The 23047-nt window shown below is 39.3% G+C and overlaps 1 protein-coding gene across 1 annotated transcript; it reads left to right on the top strand.

Moving 5' to 3' along the window:
* The first annotated feature begins 19966 nt into the window (after positions 1 to 19966).
* Rptn (repetin) lies at positions 19967 to 22715 on the top strand. Its single transcript, XM_013015015.1, is given in 3 exon segments — positions 19967 to 20104; positions 20827 to 21739; positions 21742 to 22715. Coding segments are annotated over 3 exon segments (2025 nt in total).
* The last annotated feature ends 332 nt before the right edge of the window (positions 22716 to 23047 follow it).

The raw sequence follows: 23047 nt of genomic DNA, 5'->3' as shown, positions 1-23047 counted from the left end.
CAAGGAGCAGAGGTCAGAGGAAGATTGTAGCTCCAAGCTAGTTGAATATTTTCTAAGGCTAGAATTATCCAGGGAATGGCCCTGAAGCTGTATGTCATCCTGGGGGAAGGGGACAAAGAGGGGGCCCTGTCCCTGGTATAAGGTTTAGACTAATCGCTAAGACTGATCACTAAGATTACCTGAAATTATTCCAAAATAATTTTTTAACCAGGCCCAGGTGAACAAAAGGATATGTATGTCCTTTGGAAGCCCAAGAAAAACTATTGAGTGGTTGTTGCTTTGGCAGTCCTGGGATTTGAACTCAGGGCCTTAGGCAGACACTCTATTACTTGAGCATGGCCTCAGCCTTAAATTTTCCCTTTTGAAATCGGGGTATTTATTTGTTAGGGGTGCTTCGTTTTATCTGGTAGCACAGAGTCTCTTATAGGCAAGCACTCTACTACTTGAGCTATGCCTCAGCCCAAAACTATTAGAAAGGGAAAATTTTAGATAATGATTATACTATCAAGTAAGTAAAAGAAAGATAAAGTCTGACTTTAATCTCCCTAACGTTTTCAGAAGCCTGGCTCACCTCCCTATATTTGTGAAATTCCTGACAGTCTTGTCTTTGATACTTTTAACTTGCTTAAAAATGTTAATGTCACCTGGCACCAGTGGCTCACACCTGTAATCCTAGCTACTCAGAAGGCTGAGATCTGAGGATCTCAGTTTCCCAGGCAGGAAAATCTGGGAGACTCCTATATCCAATAAACTACTTAGATAAAGCTGAAAATGGCACTGTGGCTCAAGTGTTAGAACTGAGCACAAAGAGGCTGAGTTGAAACCCCACTACAGACAAAAAAAAAGTTAATGTCAACCAAGGACCAGTGGCTCACTCCTAGCTACTCAGAAGGCTGAGGTCTGAGATTGGATTCTAAGCCACCTGGGCAAGAAAGTCTGTAAGACTCTTAACTCCTATTAACCACCAAAAAGCAGTGACTGGAGTGGTAGATTACTAGAACCTTGAGTAAAAAAGCTCAGAGAACTTGCTCAGGACCTGAGCTCAAGCTCCAGAACCAGCACTAAAAAATAGAAAAGTATTAATGTCTTGATGTTTCAAACTATACTTTCAGAAAAGATGACTCAAGAAAGTAATGGGCAAATCTATGATTTGGCATTTGACATTTGATGGACAAATCTAGTGATAGAGCTTTTGGCACCATAGCATGTAGGCTCAGAACTTAGTCCATGTCCAGCTAATGCAAGGCAGAAAGAATAGGCACTAGATTCAGAAGAAGAAATCCTGGGTTCAAGTCCTAGCTCTCTGTCTTATGCTGTCTATGATATTCATTAGTTACGTAGTTCCTCTAAACCACATTTTCCTCATCTGTAAAATATGATTACTCACAATATGTATTTCACTGTGTCAAATAAAACACTAATTGTGAGAGTGTTTTGTAAAATTTTAAGTGCTATGTATGCAGTGTTATTGGGATGACTATTAGAAGACATAGTGAGGATATAAAGCAATATAAGATAGTTGTCTTCCGATAGCTCATTACAGGGAGGATCTATTGCTTCCCTTCTTGGACAAACACACAAAAAAGGGCAAGGGTGAGATGTAGAAGAGGAAACAAAGGCAGTTCTGGCCTGGAAAAAGGACTGAGCTAAGTCCTAAGCATGCCTGATCCTTGCTTAGAGCCCCATTCTCCCCAGGCAGGAGGAATTCCCTTCCCCTGCTTCCCCCTTGCTCTCTTGAATCCACCACCTAGGAGCCCAAGTATCTTTGAACTCACTTGAACTTCTACAACCACTTCAGGCATGGGCATGGAGGCTCACCCTCTGACTCCATCCTCTCCATTCCCGCTTCAGAGAAAGACAATTCTCATAAATGAAAAACCAGATAGACCGATTCAGACAACTAACTCCTTTCATTTCTTTATTGCAAATAAAAAATTTCATAATTATGTTGCATAGAACTGACTCAGAGCAAATTAAAACTCATTTCCACAATGACCTGACGACCTCTCTAGTCACTGAAGACATACCAGTACAAAATGAAATGAAGGACTAAAGATCTGGCTGATTCAAGAACATTTCTCCTTACAAGAAACAAACTAATTTTAAAATGAGATGTGATTATTATATGTTGCTCCTTTGTTCTCATACACATTAAATCTTTTATTTATTTTTTATTTTTTGTCAGTCATGAGGCCTGAACTCTGGGCCTGGGCACTGTCTCTCAGCTCTTCAGCTCAAGGCTAACACTCTACCACTTGAGCCACAGTGCCACTTCCAGTTTTTTCTGCTTATGTGGTGCTGAAGAATTAAACCCAGGGCCTCATGCATGCAAGGCAAGCACTCTACTACTGAGCCACCTTCCCAGCCCCTAGATGAAATATTAAGTGAGAAATTTTTTCTTCTAGTCAGCTAAAAAAAGAATCTTATGTATTTATGAGCCAAAGATGTGCCATAGGTATTTATACATAGAGACAAATTTCCACAATTTTTGTTGACAGACTCCAAAATTTATTAATAATGATTCAATAAAAATTTTGAAAAAAAATTTGTAATAAAGGTTCACCAATAAAAAAATTCTTACATATGGAAATATGTAATAAGACTTTGAATAGTACATTTCCTAAAATGCCTTTCACAGAGATACTGCCAAATACTAAAACATGTTGTTTTCTTTATGAGGCATGTTCATAACTTGGAAGATGCTTAAGAGAATAATACTAGATTCATCTTTTGATATTTGCCTTAAATCAGTACAGTACAGACTAATCTTTCATTTGAAGATTTGGAGAAAGCTTTTTACTTGTGCAGTTAAGTCAACTTGAAATATGAAAAATTTCTTTACACTTGCATTGGTGTCCAAACATACTACTGGGACTACAGTTTGAGCTAAGAAGATACAATATACATGGGCTACAAACATATAAGATAAAGATCTCAATTCTTATTTTAACTTTTAACAGTAAAGATATTTCTAATAAAGTTTAAATTGATTGTAGCTCTCACAATGTTAGCTGTATTTGAAATAACTTCACTATAGTATGTTTCGCATTTAAGCTATGATTTGTCTCATAATTTTGGATCAAATTCATTAAGAAACACTGTCAAGTCTGCAACAAAAACTAATTCCCAAAGCCATTCAGTGCTCAAAACCAATCAATGAAAGTGATTCTTCTCATACAAAAAACATTTCAGTATAAGCCATAAACTCATAGAATGTTTGTTGTGATAAAATATGGTCACTGCTAACCCATGAAGCAGCTATGTGATAAAGCAAGTGAAGACATACAACTTCTACTTCTGACAAGAAAAAGTTCCCAAACTAACAATCACTAAATCACAAGAACCAATGAATATCACCATTGATACCACTGGTTCAATCAATCAATCAATATATATATACATATATATATATATAACAATTGTTTTCTGTAAAGTACCTGATAATTTTAAACACAATTAATTATCAAGGACTTTATATATTCCATTTTCAAAAGCCTTGAAACTTTTCTCCATCCAAGTTTCTTTCTTCTCCCTGTGTATTTTACACCAGTTGGAACAGAACTTAGTAGATTTTGCTTCAAGAAGTTAGTATTTTCTCTACGATGACAAAAATCTTTGCATGTAGTTGCTCCATGTGGATTATTCATAGAAATTAATTCTCTAGTCACTTCACACTCATCACTAGCTACTTTAAAAAATAATAGCTGGAGAGTATCAGAAAATATATAAATCTTCAAAATACATAAAATATAAATCTTCAAAAAGCAAGGAAATCATTCAAAATCATTTGCTGAAGTTGTTAGTTGACTATTGATAATGACCCCAAGGTCCTCTCTCCTTTCTGCCAAAAGGCTATGATCTTAAGCAAGTGGGTTTCCTCTGGACACATTACTTTAGCTACTATAATAGAACACAATTTAATTCATATTGGCAAACACTTTTTTATTTCTTGGGTAATAAATTAGCCAGTCAGAAATTTGTTACAGTCTCATTGTCTCTGTTTTTTTGTAAAGAGATTTTGCTGTGATGAAATATTTCATTTTAAATGTCCTAGTTTGCTGATCATCACTTCACTTCCTGTGAGGTGGGAGCTTTGTGGTGAGTACTTTGATGTCAACATAAGTTTTATCCTGTTTGCACATCCTTAGCGTCATTACATAATGAACACAATGCTTTGCATCTAATCCATAACAAACCAAAAAATATCTACATTCCACTATCCCTCAAAGTAAGTTCAATTTTCTCTTTTTTACCTTATGGGTGTGCAATGGTTATAAAAATAAAATAAAAATGTTACAGTATAGCATAAGTGTGGCTCTTCTAATCTCATCAGGTTATGATCATAGCCTTACAAAAGCAGTAAGCAAGCTTGATGCGGCCCATAGACCACAGTTTTCTTAGGCCCTGAATTAAATGTCTGACATTTCCTGAATGGTTTTATTGCAGTTGGGACTGCTTGAAGCCAGAGAAATGAGTCAGATTGCTTCCAACTTCCCCACCAAACTGAGGATCTGTTGCACATCTCACAGACTATCGTGTTATAATGCAGTCAAGTTCACAACACTGCCTATCTATGTGTCACTATGAATACTGTAAGTCTTCCTTTCCACATGCATATCGAAACAAGTTGATACTCTAGTTTTCAGGCTGTTTTGTTGCAGAATCTCTTCCTCAACGCAAAGTAAAATTATAAGATAAAAATTTGCTGTGTTTAAATTCACTCAGCAAGTTTGCTGAGTGAGTATAAGCATCAATCTTACCACCAATCCTGCTCACCCAGCAGGTACCCTGACAGGTACCAAGATAAGCAGTTTGAAAACCACTGTATTAGAGCTAGGCAGTGGAGATCCACTCCAGTTTGAGGATTCTGTTAGAGTAGGTGTTACTCTGAGCTAAATAGGTGCTTTGAAAGATGTTTCCCATGAGAGAGAGAGAGAGAGAAAGACCCACTCTATGTCTCCATTAGTTCTTAAGTAGGCTCTTCAGCTGGATCCAGCAACCCAATCACTAATATAAGAGCTAACAGGAGAAAAGTACTAACATTTTATTAATTTTACATGCACAAAGGACTTTTTACAATAAAGAGAAGTCCAAATGACCAAAACAAGAAGGAATGACAGAACAACTAGATATCTGAACTAGGGCAATAAAGTTTGAGATCTTACTAAAAGATAAATAGCACAAAGTGATAGAAACTAGTGGAAGGTAAGAGTTACTTCAAAGGAATTGTTTATTCAGATTCACTGCAGCTCCAATTACCAATCTCTAGTGACCAAGTCTATGAGACTTTGATATATGAAGAATATTCTCTCAAAAGAATTCTTCTAATTGCTATGTTTTCTATAGAAAAGCATAGGCCAAAGCCCTTTCTGAAGTTCCTTAGATCCTTAGGAAGTTTCATAATTCCTCAAGTGACTTCAACTTCATTATCAGTTGAGAATACTTTGGGATGGTTTAATTCTCTCACCCTTAAGCTCAGTTCCAAGAGAGGTCAAAAACAGCTTCAGAAATGTTTCATGAGGAGTGTATATATTGAAGGCTGGATAAAGTTAAAGAGATTGAAAAGAGACTGAAACACATCAGAGAGGATATATCACCTGAGTGGAGGTATGAAAACGGGCTCAAGGCTCAGCAAAGAGAATGTCTTAACTACAGCTAGAAGTTTTAAAGGGGAAATAGAATCCAATGATGAAGACCCAAGCAGGTAAGGTGTCCTACTGAAAAATCCTCTCTTGTCCATCTGCATTCCTGAGAGCTGTGACACAGAGAGCAAGAGCACTATTGAGGTTTCTATTGTGTCCCACTGTTGGCTGTGGCTGCCATGAGGAAACTTTCCTCATGGCAAGTTCATTAGGTAGCTCATACCAGTGGGCTTTTGTCATAAGACTTTGTATAGGAAAGAGATGGAGTCTACAAGACAGGGACTTAACACAGCAAACAATTGTTTCTAGATTTCCCAAGCAATAGCCCATGCAAGCTATGTGAGAAAAAGAACTACTGCAAACTCAGCTGTACATTGTGTCCCTAATTTAGGAAGATCCCAAACCTTCAAAACTACCATCATGTCCAATTCCAACATGTCACTCATCACCTATAACACTACTACATTCTGATATGTGGGTGGGAGCAGCTATTATCCTCATTAAACTGGGAAGCAAAGGCCAAGGAAGACTCAGTCATGATGCCTACCACAAGAACCATGCGATGAGGAAGGACTAGATATTTGGAGAGACACTCAACAAAGAAAGGAGTAAGAGGAAGACAAGAACAAAAGAACTGAAAATGAGCCAAGTGTCCATGGCTCACGCCTGTAATCTTAGCTACTCAGGAGGATCACAGTTCAAAGCCAGCCTGTGTAGGAAAGTCATGAGACTTTTATCTCCAATAAACCAGAAGTGGCCCTGTGGCTCAAGCGGCAGAGCGCTCACCTTGAGCTGAAGAGTGCAGGGACAGCGCCCAAGCCCAGAGTTCAAGCCCCACCACTCACACACACACACACACACACACACACACACACACACACACACACACACACACACACACACTGAAAATGAAGAAAAACTTTTGTTAAATGAGCAAACCATAGCCAGGGTCTACAATAGTTACCAAAACTTTTCAGATGTAACTACTCTCTCTCTTTTGTTTCTTCCCTGTGTATCTCAGCCTGAAGACCTAAGGGAAATGTAAAAGCTTTTATCCTCTATTCTGTCTTTCCAAACCTCTGTCCCTCCTGTTTGCTATGACCCACATTCATTTATTTTCATCTTTTTTTTTTCTCTGTCACTGTACTTGGTTCACAGAAGCATCTGAAATGGACAACTGAGAACCAACCTTGTTGGTATTTATCCAAGAGCTTGCCTCTAATAGAGGCAGGGGGCCTCTGGGAAACCCAGAGCCAGTTGGTCAGGGAAAGCACTCATGACTTTATACAAGTTTATATATCGGTTCTTTTAATATGTATTCTTTGTTGACATATAGTAATTGAATGTATTTCTGGAGTACAGTGTAATATTTGAATACCTTCATGAAGTTATCAGATCAAGGTAACTGGTGTATATCACTTCAGATATACTCCATTCCTTTGTGTTTGGAACATTTGAAATATGAACAGATTCTTAATGTTCAGTTAACATCGCTTCTTGGGGCAAGGAATTCCCAAGAAGAACTTCTTGTACATAAAATAAAACGTAATTTTCTTTGTCTTAAATTTACCCTTTTCAAGGGAAGGAGGTCACATGAATCTGAAGCTGCTGCTCTGATGTCTGGGCCTAAGCCACTCTTGCAGGGAGGCACTGCCTAGTGACAGGTACAATGTGAGTCTGTAACAGTGGAATGATTGCATTACATCTGAATCATCAAACTCAAGACTGTAAAGTTGGTAAACATCCAATTTACTATGCCAGATCTACAACACTATTCCAGCACTTCCATCCTGTTCAGTGAGTTCTTCCACTTTAAGGAGTTTGCAGGACCAGGAGAAGCTCATTGTTTGGACTCTTAACTTCTCTCCAGACTGTGAAGTTCATGTGCTTTATGTTATAAATATTTCTCACTGAATATGTTATTTTGCATTTGCCAATGATTAAGGTTCATGCCACTAGAATAAATTATTGCAATGTATAAAGTGACTTTGAAGATAATGACTGAGGTGATTTTTAAAAAGGAAAAAGAAAAAGAAAGAAATACATTTCACTTTCCTATACACTCTTTGGACTAAAGAAACAGTCACAGCTAGGTGCTGTGCCTATGTGGCTCATGCCTATGTTCCATATTCCTACCTACTCAGGAGGCTGAGATCTGAGGATCCCAGTTCAAAGCCAGCCTATGCAAAAAAAAAGTCCATGAGTCTTTTCTCCAATTAACCATTAAAGAAAAGCTGAAAGTGATTTGTGGCTCAAGTTCTAGAGTGCCTGCAAGCCTTGAGAAAAAAAAACTAAAGGACAGAGCCCAGGCCCTGAGTTCAAGCCCCCAGTACCAGCACAAAGGAAAAGAAAAAGAAACAACCAAAATCATAATAACCACTGAACAAATGACAATCTACCCTTGATTCCCTCTTCCTTCCCCCTACTTTATTCATAAACCTTCCACTATAAATATGGCTCACCTCATCTTCAAAGTACTCTTCAAGTACCATTTGTTAAGAGCTTTATCTGTGATGTTAGGTGTTTATGAGAATGGATTATGGAAGGGCAGATTATGACAAAAATGAAAGCTTAGCTTAAAATAAATTCTATAAAATAGTCTACTCTCTGCAGTCCACATCTTTAAGACTGAAATTAATGACACAGATTTTAATAGTCTCATAAAGTTCCACCACTGATTCTTAGATAGGGTAGTTCAGAGGAGCATCTCACCATGTGGGTGGTTAATATATTAAGTTACAATATTACTCTTTTGCTAAAAAGTACTTAAGTTCTTGACATCTATGAGTGGAGGCCTAAATAAATTCAGCAATATGCCCAAAGAAGCCAAGATCTCTGGTACCCAGCAAGTTTACAGAAAGGGAACAATGGCCAGGCACCTGAAGAAGAAAGAGAACACATTGCAATGCCTGCTCCCTGTGCTAGACACTAAAGCAGGCTCATAAACGAGTAGATTGCCTCTCTACAAAAATCCTAGATGTCCTGCATCTGCCTATGGTTCTACCTGAACTTCAGATGTTTTGCGTGTGTATATGTGTGTGTATTGTGTGTGCGTGTGTGCATGTGCACGCGTGTGTGCATGCACACACACATGCATGGGTATTGGATTGATTTAGTAAATATGAGAATAGAGCAGAATATGGATGCTTAAGACAAGGAAAATTTCATGATATATATTTACTTGTGTTAGAAAACTTGGATTCTAGCTATAACTTTATTGTTGTCTTCTTAGCCTTATAAAAAATCTTTCTTCCTGAGACTAAATGTTTTCCTTTTCAAAGACAAGATAGCTCTTGTCACTTAAGTCTGTTGTATAGATCCTAAAAGGTACATGGATCTGGCCCTTCCAGACCTCTGGGCCACTTCCCTTCACTCACCTTCTATTGCCAACTTTCTCATAACACAGAGTGGGGCTCCAAACACCTACTAAAGGAACTACCAACCTCTTCTCTTGAACACCAGCAGGAACAGACTAGCATGGTTCACAGAGGGATAGAGACAAGTGCTCAAATAGGCAGCCAGGTACCTGCTGAGTTTGACCAGCCTTAGTGACATTACATAATAATACACTACCAGATCCTCCCCTCTGGCTGCCATTTTTCCTCCCCTTTTTCTTATTAAACTCTGTGGCCATCTTCCCCTTTGCTCGTGGAACAGGAAGGTGCTGCTGTTTCTGATGCTGTAAGAAACATGCTTTCTTTCCTGCAGGGTAACTGGGGCCACATGGAGCATTCATAACCACAATAAAGAGATTAGAGATTAAAAAAGGATGTGTAGGTGGGAATCTCATGGTAAAGTGATGTGGCAATTAAACCAAGTCATGACAAGGCACACCGGAGGGTGTGAGGTTCCTGAGCACAGACACTGGGAGTAAGAACCCTGGGAGAGAGAGCACCTGTCCAGGCTAGTCCTACAGTAGGGGAAGAATGGATGGTGATGAAATTTTGCTTTTACCCCAACACTGGCCCCCAGCTCTGACAAAACCACTTCCCAGAATCGTTTCATTTGCTGAAAATTCTTTCTTACTAAACATTTTTCAAGAGAACAAATGAAGAAGTGAATCAAGCAATGAAAACAATTCTTGCTTGGCCTCCAACCCCTACCTCCTTCCTTCGTGTTTCTCACCTATGCCAAGAGTTTGTTAGATGGACATAACCAGTCGGTGTACCACTCAACTGATGTGCCTACTTCAGATTCTCCCATGAGCCTTACTGCAGTGCTGGACTCTCAGTTGGTATCTGCAGCATTAACTGCCTTCACCTATGAGTCCAGGCAAATCACAGAGGACTGGGAACAGCAGCACTTCCCATCACAAATAATCTCCACTAAATTCCCTAGGCCATCACTACATGGCTTCTAATTCTCTGGCTGAGCTCTACTGGCAAAAGCTTCAAGGATTACTTGCCTTGCAACAGAAAACTTTGCAACAAAGTTGGCAGAAAATTGATTTTTTTTTCCCCCTGTTGCCTCTCAGAATCCTGGCTCAAGCATACTGTTCTGACTAACAGCTGAGGGAATGAGGCATAAGCATGATCTTCTGGGGGATAGTGAGCATCTGCTTCTATGGAGAGCCTTACAACTAGCACCTCCAAGGATGGCTTTGGTATTAACCTTTCTAGGTTAGAAACAGAGCACTTGAGAGCCTAATGAGCCTGCTTCTCACCACACACTGGCTTCAGCTTGCCCACTTCAGAACTGCCTGTGTACAGGATGACTGCTACCACAGATGAAGTCAGCTTCCCTGCTAGTGAGACCTGTGAGCCCCAGGCTGTATCTTAGATCCAAATTCTCAGTTAGGCCTGGGAGCTTTAGCATCCAGCTACTTCTGAAAAAAAAAAACTATAAAAAGTTCCTCCATTCTTTCTCCGTAATAATCATTCCCTGGACCTGTTGAAATTATCAGAGCCCAGTATAAGACCAGCGTTTACCCTCAGCTTCCTGCTACATATGTTACATAAGGGCCTATATTACCCTCAACAAATGCAAACAAGTTCTGAATTTTAAGAAATAAATCTTAATTATCTAGTTCTAAATCCAAATGAGAACTACTCAAGGAGCAGACACATGCAGAAATAGAAAATCACTCACTTCATCCAGCTACCAACTGGGAAACCAGCACTGAGGCACAACTCATAGGAGAATTTGAAGAAGGAAAAACTGAGGTCTTTTCCTTCAGAGTATTTATCATCTATTCTAGAGGTAAAATTATACACAGAAAATGATAATGCAAAAAGCCAAATGAAATAAGAACTTAGACATATGTTTTAGAGTCTTATTCTAAAAAGTATAAGAGCTAGGGAAGTTATCCCACCTCATATTTAAATAAATCTATCTTGTACATAACAAAAAACTTGCAGAGGACAAAGTAAGGAGTTTTTTTAAAAACATTCCTTCATAGGGTTCAAAGCATAGCAAGCCAGAGATGGACACAATCTTCCATAGGACATGATCAATGTAGTGAGTGAGCCACAAACTACAGGGTGAGAGCAGAGGGGAATTCTGACTGGAAAGACTTGCAAATGTCTTTAAGGGGGAAAATGTGTATTTCAAATGAATAGAATTTTGATAAATAGAGATAGGGAGATTGGGCCCAGCAAGAAGAAACAATGTAGATAAAAATAGAAAGAAAGGCAAGTTTGGTATATGGTTTGGGAAGTAAAATACGTAAAAGTATAAAGATCTGTTTGCCATGGAAGGCTTTCTATAGCCTGTGAATAACTTTGGACTTTATTCTTCTAAGAAATAATAATCCTTTACTCACAAAATGTTACCCCTTCTTGAGGAAAAATAATTGCTCTAATAGTGTAAAAATAAATTAAAAACAGAAATTGGAGACAGAGGGATCTCTCTACAGGTATGCAATAATCCTAGCAAATAACAATGAGAACCTCTCCTAAACAAGAGCAGAAACAAAGGAGAGAAGGAGAAAAAGAAAGATTAGAAGCAAATTTACACAAAATCTCAACATTTAGAGATCTCAGGAGCTTGCAGGGGTAGAAGTCATCCAGTACATTCAGTTGTCACTTTAAACTCCTCTCTCATCCTAGAGTTAAAGGAGGGAAATGAAGTTGCAAAGTAGAGATTTCATTTGCAAGTCTACAGTCAAACCAAGTTCATGGCCTGAAGAGAACCTTTCAGTACTAATCCAAGGGTTCTCTGGTGCACCATGGTGAGGGGCCAGGAAAGGCTGCAGAAAATAATCAGGAGGACCCCAGACTGTGCTTGAATGAGGAACAGGCACATGCCTGCACATGAGCTTCCACATACTAGACTTCCCAAATTCATCTCTCCTCATCTTGATGGAGCTGACCTTTTGGTGGGGGAAGTGAATGGAAGAACTGAAAATATGGATCAAATGAATCACTAATAACACCTAAGATGGAAACTTTACTGATTACAAAGGATATTTATCTATCTTCTCCACCCCATTTCCTCCACTCCCACTTTACCTCAGGACATATTCAGCTCTTTGATCAACAAATCTTTATCAGGTGCCTACTACTGTGGGTTCATTGGTAGCTGCTGGGTCACAAGTTGTGCAAAAGCCTGGGGAGGTACAGAACAATATGGGCAACTCCATATCCCTTGCCTTTGCCTCTCCCGAGCTGTACCTCAGCCAGGCAGGTTTAACCTGTTAACATCCTCAAGTCAAAGCCTTTAAACCAACCATCCATCCTTATCTTAAAACATTTGGCAGTTCTTCAAAAACTTAAAGATCCAACTTTAAAGACCTAAAACTTGTACATGAGTGTTTATAGCAGTATTATTCGTAATAGTCAAAAGATTAAACCACCCTAAATACCCATCAATGGCTGAATGGATAAACAAAATATGGCATATTTCTATAATAGATTGTTATTCAGACATAAAAATTAATGAATTACTAACACACACTACAACATCAATGAACCTTAAAAAACATTATGCTAAATGAAAGAAACCAGTAAAAAAAATTATTATTTGGTTTCATTTCTGTGAAGTGATCAGGATAGAAAAATCCATAGAGACAGAAAAATATTGGTTACCAGGAAGTGAAAGAAGGCAGAATGGGGATTACTGCTAATGAATATAGGATTTCCTTAGGAAGTATGAAAAATTCTAAAATTTGAATTTGATGATGATTGCACAATACTAAAAAACATTGAATCAGGTACTTTCAGTGGAAAATATATGATATGACATTATATCTCAATAAATCTCTTTAAGGAAAAACTCAGGAATCTGATCTGACTGATCTAAATTGTGCTACACTCTGTCACTTTAAAGGCATCTATTTCCATTTATAGAATTATTAATCGTGTTTTAGGAATTACCAAAAATCCCAGGGGATATGTTCAGCAATTGCTATTGATATTTTCTAGTTCATTTCATTTGGGGAAACAGAGAGACAGAGCGGAAAGGAAGAATGATGAGCTCTTGTATCCCAAAATAGAATCTAATAGCAGAAGCAGCTCTGCTACAGGCAGAGCATGAGGACCTAGCCCCAGATTAAAATCTGTGAAGTAGGACCAAGAAATTCTAAGCCTTCCTTAGTTTCAGAACACATTTTCTGACAAGGCTAAAATATCGCTGAGGCCAGTGTTACCTTCAAACCACTAACTCCTACAGATGTCATTAATAAGAAAATGACCTATAATTAACAGGAGGGAAATTCACTTACAAAGTAAGATTTTAAATGTGAACTTATTTGTGCAAGTTATAATAAATGACCTTTCAATATCAAGAAATCTCAGAGGGTTTTATGTCTAGTAATTAGACCCATTCTTCTCCAGGGGAAAGAGTTCATTTGCCCCATTTGCAGTTTATGCGCCTGCTGAAAGCCAAAGGGCTAGCAGGAATGAAGTGGCTGCCCAGACATTACAAAGAAGCCTTCCCTTATAACAAAAACAACCACCTTGTGGATCCTATACATTTCATTTCACTAAAACAGGCACACAACATCTCAGAAAAAACATCTGAAAATTCCATGACAATTACCTTTAATAATTGCCCAAAATATGACAAGGAAGCCCCTCAAAAACTCTATTAGCTCCATATACTTGTTACTCACAATAGGGATAGCTTTATTCCAAAGTACATGAACAGAAAGGCTGGAAACAGGGTTGAAAACCACACAAATGGGCAAGTTGGCACTTCTAAATCTCATTTCAAAACAATCCCCAGAGCTGCTGATTGTAAAAACAGATGGGTACATTTTTTATGTGAATTTTGTTTTTTTAATATAAGAATGAGCATCTAGCTTATAGATTACAAGCTAAATAGATTACAAGCTCCATCAATGTTGAAACCACTTAGGCAGTTTCCTATACTGAGAAAGCATAGGAAAACAGTAAATATTTGACCAGTCAGGAAGCTATCATCTAAGAGTTGGATTCCTTCACAGCATATCATTAGGAACTTACTTTGCTCTTATTCACTTCAGTCTATGTGGAAAGCTATTTTTCTCATTGAAGAATGGGCAATCACCAGTTCCACTCCAAAAATAAAAGTCAGTATAATGTAGAAGTCATGAACAAGGGCTTTGAAATATGAGGAAGACATGAGTTCAAATCTAAGCTCTGATATTTACAAGCTCTGTGATCTTAAGCAAGTTATTTATCCTTCCCTGATCCTCAGTTTCCTTGTTTAGAAAATAAAGATAATATTCTCTCCTTTGTGTGTTGTTCTAGGAATTAACATGCATAAAAACAACTAGCATAGAACCAAGCACACAAGACCTCAATAAATGGTAACTTAAAAGCTTCTTGCCACTAACCCAAGAGAAACAGAAGTGTGTGTGTTTATGTAAAGACCCATAAATATTGTCCAAAAAAGTGGAGAGGGGGCAAGACTTAAGGGGATATAATAAAAGGGATAAACTTACTCACTATATAAGGTATCCATCCATGGAATTATCACAATGAAATCCCATTATACTATTAATATAGCTGATAAAAAATAATTTTTAAATGCCCTCAAGTCTCTGGCCTTGAAAACCATAACACTCCAACACAATTAAAAGGATTAAAACAAACAAACACAAAGAACAAAAAGAGCATAAACTAGGCAGTGGTGGCTCATGCCCATAATCCTAGCTGCTCTGGAGCCTAAGATTTGAGGATGGCAGTTTGGAGCTAACCTGAGAAGGAATGTTCATGAGATTCTTATCTCCAATTTGCCATCAAAAAGCCAGAAGTGGAACTATGGTTCAAATGGTAGATTACTAGCCTTGAAAAAATGAAAAAAGTTCAAGGACAGTACCCAGGCCATGAGTTCAAGCCTCAGGACTGGCACAAAGAAAAGAGAGTGGGGGGGGGGGCCCGGGGGGAAGCATAGGTCCTTGTGCAATTTACAAATACCAATGAAGAAACAGACCAGTGAAACTGCCTTCTCCATTTTTCTACAGAGGAAGACTGTAAAATCCATCAAATCTGTAAAATCCATTTATAAATCCATCAAATTTATAAACAGAACAAAGGGAAAATATTATCTATAAAGTCCTTGCTAACTAGCTGCCAGTGGCTCATACCTGTAATCCTAGCTACTCATGAGGCTGAGAATACCAACTTAAAGCCAGTTTGTGCAGACAAATTTGTGAGACTTTTCTCCAATTAACTAAGAAAAAAAGGAAATAAAGGTGTGGTTCAAGTGGTAGAGTGCTAGCCTTCAGCAAAAAAAGCCAAGAGAGAATCTGAAGCCCTAAGTTCAAGCCCAAGTACTGGCACAAAAAAAAAAATTAAACAAGATGCAATAAAAGGGTGGGGTCTTCTTTCTTTATGCTTTGCCCCACTCCTTCTCCTTCTATGTGCCTCTAAGTTCAACAAAACCGTCCTTAGATCCATAGTCCTAAGGTGAAAAGATATATAAAGTACTGAATACAGAAGCAAAACCAGAAAGTGTCAACATGACTCAGTTCTCAGCTTTATAAACAGACTTACAAATCATGACCAGTACTGAGAGATTTCTAAATTACAAGTTAGAGGGAGGATAGATAACAAGACTCCAAAAGGCAGAACACAGGGAATGCCAATTGGGGCACTGTGTCTTATGTCTCATCAGCTCCCATTCAGAAGTTACATTTCTTCAGTACACCCTAATTCTTTTAAGTCATCTAAACATAGTAACTAAATCTTTCCTGGCATCTTAATTTTCTCTGTCCATCCTCAAATTTATCCAGAACCACATCCTTTATTTCTTTCTATTTTCCATCCGCCTTTATAGTTTTTATCTGCTGCCTCTAGGTCAAAGACCTATGTTTTGCTTCTACCTAAGTCATTAATAATATCCACCCAATTTGGCTCCCTGTTCTGACATTCCTCTTTCTAGTTCCTCCTATTCATCTCTAGTGTGACTAACTTGTCTCAGGCTACTCAGAACCCTCCCAGTTTTAGCACTTAAGAGTCTTATGCCCTGGGGCTGGGAAGGTGGCTCAGTGGTAGAGCGCTTGCCCATGAGGCCCTGGGTTCAATTCCTCAGAACCACATAAGCAAAAAGAAAAAAGCCGGAAGTGGCGCTGTGGCTCAGGTGATGGAGTGCTAGCCTTGAGCTGAAGAGCTGAGGGACAGCGCCCAGGCCCAGAGTTCAGGCCCCACTACCGGACCCAAAAACAAAAAAAGAGTCTTATATCCTGAGAAAGACCTTAGTCCCAGACAAACTGAGTGGGCTGACTGCCCCGAATTCAGAGACTCTTCCCCCAAACAATTCTTCGATAACATCACTTTACTGATCAAAATGATCAGTTTTACATTTCCCAGTGAATCCCAAAGTAGGACCCAAACCTTTGCCAGAGGATAAAAATGAAAGCATATTGGGCTGAGGTAAGAAAACAAGTATGTTAATTCTGGTTTCTGTCATAGCCTTGGGGGACCCTTAACAAGTCACTTAATGCAACTGGAACTTAGTTCTTCACATGTAAAATTAAGAGGCTAAGACTTGATTTCCCTTTCAGTGCCAAAATTCTGTATTTCTACTCTTCTGTAGACCCTCTGATTTAACCAGATTTACCAGCTCACCCTAACCAAACACAACATATAAGTTCTCACCTTTGTAATCTTTGATCTTTCCCTTCTCCATCCAAGATTTCTCTGTTTTCTCCTCTGCCCACCTGAATATTCTGAGGAACAACACAAATCTCACTTGCTAAGGGAAGCCCAGGCCCAGCCCTGAAAGACTCCACATGTACCTAAGTTGTCTATTAATCAATACTTAGCAAGTCCTAACTCTAATGTTCAAACCCTTTCTCTACATGAAGCTTCTTTATTCAAACTGGGAAAAATTCTTTGTACATTTTTATGATTTCCTTATAGAATCCTGAACACATTGTAAATAAGAGAAAATATCACTATAAATAATAGATCCATTGACTGACTGATACATAGAAAAAAGACAAACAGGAATCTAGTTGTAAGGGAAAAGCAGAAATACAGTGAGTCTAGAATTCTTTGCATATTATACCAGATTCTCCAATGCTTCCACAATTCAATAATTCACTTATCCCCAAAAAATGTTTATTAAGAATCTCCTATGAGGGAAAAACTGGGAGAGAGCAAGAGATAGGGTGACATTGCCCAAAAAGAAATGTACTCTTTACCTCATAAGCCAGCCTGAGAAGGAATGTTCATGAGACTTTTTATTATTGTTATGTAACTGTAACCCCTATGTACATCACCTTTATAATAATAACAATTAAAAATTAAGAATCTCCTATGGTCAAGGTACTATGCTGGCATGTCACAGGTGGAGAGATGGGGGAATAAACTCTACCTTAGAGATACCAGGAGTTTTCAAGTTATCCCTCACCCAACATAAACTGTTTGATAAGACTTAAAAGATTAAAGTGGTGGCAGCTCTGCCACCATCACCCTCCACCTGATGTGTCTCCCAAATGTTTATGCATCTATTTCTCCCACTAGCCTATGGGACTGTGAATTATAACAATAGCAATTTGATATGGGACAACAGATTCATATACAATTATCTAATTATAAAGCAAGAAATTAGTCTAAAACAAATCTCTTCCAGGAACTATTTGGTGTTTATTTGTTTTTTGTTTTGGGGGTTTGGGTGAGGGGGCTGGTTATGGGCTTGAACTCAGGGCCTTGGCACTGTCCCTCCCTGAGCTTTTCACTCAAGGCTACCACTTTGAGCCATGGTGCCACTTCTGGTGTTCTGGTTCTTAACTGGGGAGAAGAGTCCCACAGACTTTCCTGTCTGGGCTGGCTTTAAACTGTGTGATCCTCAGATCTCAGCCCCCTGAGTAGCTAGGAATACAGGCATGAACCACCAGTGCCTGACTCTTCCCAGAATTATATCCTGGTCAAAAACATAGGCTCCCTAATTCCTATGTTGACATGTTTTTGTGATATAACCATGCAGATATCTTTTTTGGTTGTGATTTGGCTGCAGCCCCCTGTAGTCTTGCAAATGACACTTATTAAGGATGAATTCAGCCTGCACCTCTGTCCTTTGGAACTCACACAGCATGTATGCATATATGTATGAACACTCACCTAATTGAGGTTGAGACTTGAACAGTGTCACCTATTCCGATGACAAACAGGTTCATGAGCAAGTGGGGGAAGTAAATAAACCAAACGGTCTGCAGAGGGAAAGATTAAGCTGGGCTGAACTGGAATAAGCTGGGTTGGGTGCAGAGTGATTCAGGTTCTGTCACAGAATGGGTGTCTCCTGGGATGACAAAGGAGGAAAATTTAAGATCCTATAAATAGGATGGATTTCCAGGTCTCTAGTAACCTCCCTGGAGTTTGAACCTACTGCTCACTTCTCTTCAAGCAGGTAAGACATGCATGGGGGAGCAATAGCAGTAATCACAACTATGGCAATACACACATTTTGCTGAAATGTACTGGGGGAGGTGGAGATTTAAGACTACTCCTTGAGGGTGATAGCCTTGAACACCTTTCTGCTTCCTTTTCCAGGCTCTATCTGAAAGAATGATGATACATGTTACCTCTGAGCTTATAAAATACTTGTAGCATTGTCTCACTATGTCCCAAGCATCCCCAAATGAAGGTTAAAACTATTGGTAGATAACAGTCTCCCACAGTTGGCAAGACTCAAGATTTTAGAATTTAGGGACCATAAGGCTGGGAAGGTGGCTCAGTGGTAAAGCACTTGCCTTGCATGCTTGAGGCCCTGGGTTCAATCCCTCAGCACCCATAAGCAAAAAAACAAGCCGGAAGTGGTGCTGTGGCTCAAGTGGTAGAGCACTAGCCTTGAGCTGAAGAGCTGAGGGGCAGCGCCCAGGCTCCGAGTTCAGGTCCACGACCAGACCCAAAAAAAAATAGAATTTAGGGACCGTGAGGCCTCATCAATATTCAAGTCTCACTGCAATGGACTGCCATAAAGGACTCAGTTTGTCCCATACTACTTATTCTTATAGGTGTCACTATATACTGCTGGAAACCCAATATGTGCTGTAGTTAGCAATGTGCTCAGATTAGAAACCTATAAGCCCAGTTACTAGAATTTTCAGACCACAAGAAAAAATATTGATATATAGATCTCCAAAAATTCTATCTTCCCAGAATAACCAGTGTGGATCTGATTCATTATATGTGCTTCTTTTTTTAATGTACTTCTTACCATCTGTGCAGTTGATTTGGCTGTGTGTCCTCTTGCTATTTTTATCTTTAACAATTTTTTTACTCACTGATACAATTTTATATGCAGGTGTAAAAATTATCTGCATTGTTTTTGGAATTTTGCCTCCCAGAAAGCTTTCTTAGACTAGTAAGAACAACTGCTAACCTATTCCATCTTCAAATACTTGCTGTTGGTAGAAAATTATGTCCTAGTATGCTGACCTCTGATCCTCCTCCCTCTATGGGCTTCTACTATACTTTTGTTTTTGTTTTTAGAAAGTTGCTTCTTCTTTTTTTTGGGGGGGGGGTCTGGTCATGGGGCCTGAACTCTAGGCCTGGGCACTGTCCCTCAGCTCTTCAGCTCAAGGCTAGCACTCTACCACTTAAGCCACAGCGCCACTTCCGGCTTTTATTTTCTTTTTGCTTATGTGGTGCTGAGGAATAGGGCCTCATGCATGCAAGGCAAGCGCTCTACCACTGAGCCACCTTCCCAGCGCAAGTTGCTTCTTCTTCTAGCAAAGGAACCATAGTTTGTATCTCCCCCACTGTAGCACAAAGGTATTAAAAACCTGACTACTGGTCAAGATGAGGGTATGGCTGAAATAGGCATTTTCATTTCTTTAAGTTTCCTTCTCAAACTAAAATGGGTCACTTTCCCTCTGGAAATTCTATCTCTAGGTCTTCATCTCAAATCTAGACAAAATTTTGTTTCTTCTTATAGGTTCATCTAAATTTTCCAAAATGGCTCACCTTCTGAACAGCATACTCACGGTAACCAAGGTGTTTCAAAACTATGCCAAAGAGAATGGGGACTGTACTTCACTATGCAAGAAGGAGTTGAAGCACCTGCTCTTGACTGAATTCGGAGATATCCTCCGGGTAAGATACACAGACACTTTGGCCTGAGGGAGTCAAGTATGAATGATTCTGATATCTGCATCCAGGATTTCATGTTTTTCTTTATTGGTTATGTTATACTAGGAATGTGCTATGTTGGGAAGCACCTAGTAGTTCTCTTCCAATACACACACACACACATCTCCTTGTATCCGAGCTTGAACAACAGGTAGTAGAATTTCAAAGTAATAGAGAATAACTTTTCAGAAGAAAATTTAAGGTTTGTATTTTTATTTCTGTATTTTATATGTGCTGTCCTTACAACTTACCATGTGTTAACTCATCCAGTAAGGTTCGCTGAGAGTCTACTTTGTAACAGCACAATCCTAGTTACCAGGAACCAGTAATACAAATTTGAATAAAACCAGCTTCCTCTTCCTATAAGATCTCACATTGTGAAGAGAAAGTAGATATATATTTACAATATAGCATGAGATAGACGAAATAACTTTGTCAAATGACTCAAACTAGTTATTAAAAAGTTGATTATAAATCCGTGTGCCTACTCCATAGAGCCATATTCCCATTGGTACAACAAAGGATGAGGTTCTGAGAATCCATGGGTCAAAGACTAGAACCAAGCCATTTCATTTTAATGGTTTCTCAATCAAGGAAAGCTTGTGGACTGAGACATGAACATTGATATACATCTTAGTGTCAATAGAGAATGCTTTGATTTTGCTGTTTGTTTTATCTTTCTACAGAGACCAAAAGACCCAGAGACTGTGGAAGTCATCATGGACCTCTTAGACAGAGACAGAAATGGATATGTTGATTTTCAAGAATATCTCTTATTGGTGTTCCGATTGGTCCAAGCTTGCCATCTTAAGCTAGATAGGTCAAATAGACATAAAATCTCCCAGCAAGAAATGGAGAAGGAAGGAACACAAAATGATAAGTTTCCAGGAAACCACAGAGGCAGACCACATAGGCAGAGTCATGAAAGAGAAAGTCACTCTGGGAGACAAAGTCAGGATGTTCAGCATGATCAGTCTGAGAGACAAGGCAAGAACACCCACCATGGTCAGTTACAGACACAAAATACAGACTCTCATTGTAGCCAGTCTGAGGAAGAAGATGAGAGTTATGGCTCTGATGAGCATAAGAGACAAGATCGAGACTCTAGCTCTGATCAGAGACTGAATCGAAACTCTAGCAGTGGCCAACCAAAAGGGCAAGAATATACATTTGCCATAAATAAGTCAGAGAAACCAGATCAGGATTCTCATCATGGTGAGTCTGAAAGGGTTAAACAACAACCAAAATGTAGCCAGTCTGGAACACTCAGACAAGATTCTCATTCTAGTCAGACCAGTCAACAAGAATCAGGTTCTTATAGACAATCTGGAAATCTGGGTAAAGAATCAGGCTCTGGTCAGACAGACAGTCAAAGACAGAGTTCCCACCATGGTCAAACAGACAGACAAGGACAAAGTTCCCACCATGGGCAGACAGACAGACAAGGACAGAGTTCCCACCATGGTCAAACAGACAGACAAGGACAGAGTTCCCACCATGGTCAAAAAGACAGACAAGGACAGAGTTCCCACCATGGGCAGACAGACAGACAAGGACAGAGTTCCCACCATGGGCAGACAGACAGACAAGGACAGAGTTCCCCCATGGTCAAAAAGACAGACAAGGACAGAGTTCCCACCATGGGCAGACAGACAGACAAGGACAGAGTTCCCACCATGGGCAGACAGACAGACAAGGACAGAGTTCCCACCATGGGCAGACAGACAGACAAGGACAGAGTTCCCACTCTGGTCAGTCACAGACTAAGGAAGCTGAAATTCCAGGACAAAATAGGAATTTCCAAGGGACTGATGGAACAAGGAGAGGGTCATATGTTGAGCAATCAGGAAAGTCTGGGAGACTAAGTCAACAGGTTTCAGGAAAAGAAGTAAATCAACATCAGAGACGGGGATCCCAGTCTAGAGAGGGAGATTGGCAATCAAGCAACAGAGAAGAGGGCCACAAACAAGTCCCAACTGGGCAGAATCAAAGTGAGAAACACAGCCACTGGGCAGAGAAAGAACAGGGTCACCAAAGCTGGAGTAGTCACACCCATCAAGATCAAGAAAGTCCATGTGAGGTACATGATAAGCAAAGTCATCAGACAAGGGACAGACAAACCCATGAGGATAAACAGAACCTCCAAAAACATGACAGGCAAACTCATGAAGAGGCACAACAACAGCACAGACGAACTTATGAAAATAAGCAGGATCATCAAAAACAAGACAAGAAACTCTATGGAGATGAAGAGAAACACCAAAGACAAAAGAAAACCCACAAAGAGGAACAAAATCGTCTACAACAACAGGACAGACAAAACCAGAAAGAGAAAGACAGATATCAAGAGTCAAAAAATCAGCAATCCCAAGGATCTCAACAAGGCTGTGGTAACAGAGAAAACAATCACATGAATGAAGATAATCAAAGTTCACAAGGAAAAGACTTCCATCCAACCCAGAGTGGTGGGAGGCCCCAAAAAGGAGAACAGGGTAAAGGGCACCCTACCAAGGCAGTCAGTGCTCCCAACCCCTTCTATAAATATGTACAAGAACAGAGATCATGTCAGAACTAAGCTGTGTGAACACCTGAACTAAAGCAACATGAAGCCAAAGAAAAAGTCCAAGTATCAGTTCAGCTTTAGCTCATTTAAAAAGTTAAAAATGTATACCTTCTATTTTCCACCCACCAAAAGGATGCTTTTGAGGACTAGAATTCATTTTTAGGGCATCTCAATTCTTTCAGCAGCAAATCTAAGGCTTTCTGATTGGGTGGAATCTAAGTTGTAAGTTGAGTGAAAGAATCTGATCTTAATTTTTATCAGCATGGAACTTCAAATCACTTCCTATTTGGGGCTCTCTTTAGGTAAGATATGGTTAAACCTTTGAAAGGTAAACAGTATAATAC

The sequence above is a fragment of the Dipodomys ordii genome, unplaced genomic scaffold (assembly GCF_000151885.1).
Source record: "Dipodomys ordii isolate 6190 unplaced genomic scaffold, Dord_2.0 Scaffold26, whole genome shotgun sequence".
NCBI lineage: Eukaryota > Metazoa > Chordata > Mammalia > Rodentia > Heteromyidae > Dipodomys > Dipodomys ordii.
Note: the sequence above shows the minus strand (reverse complement) of the source record. Positions and strands in the feature narration are given on the sequence as shown.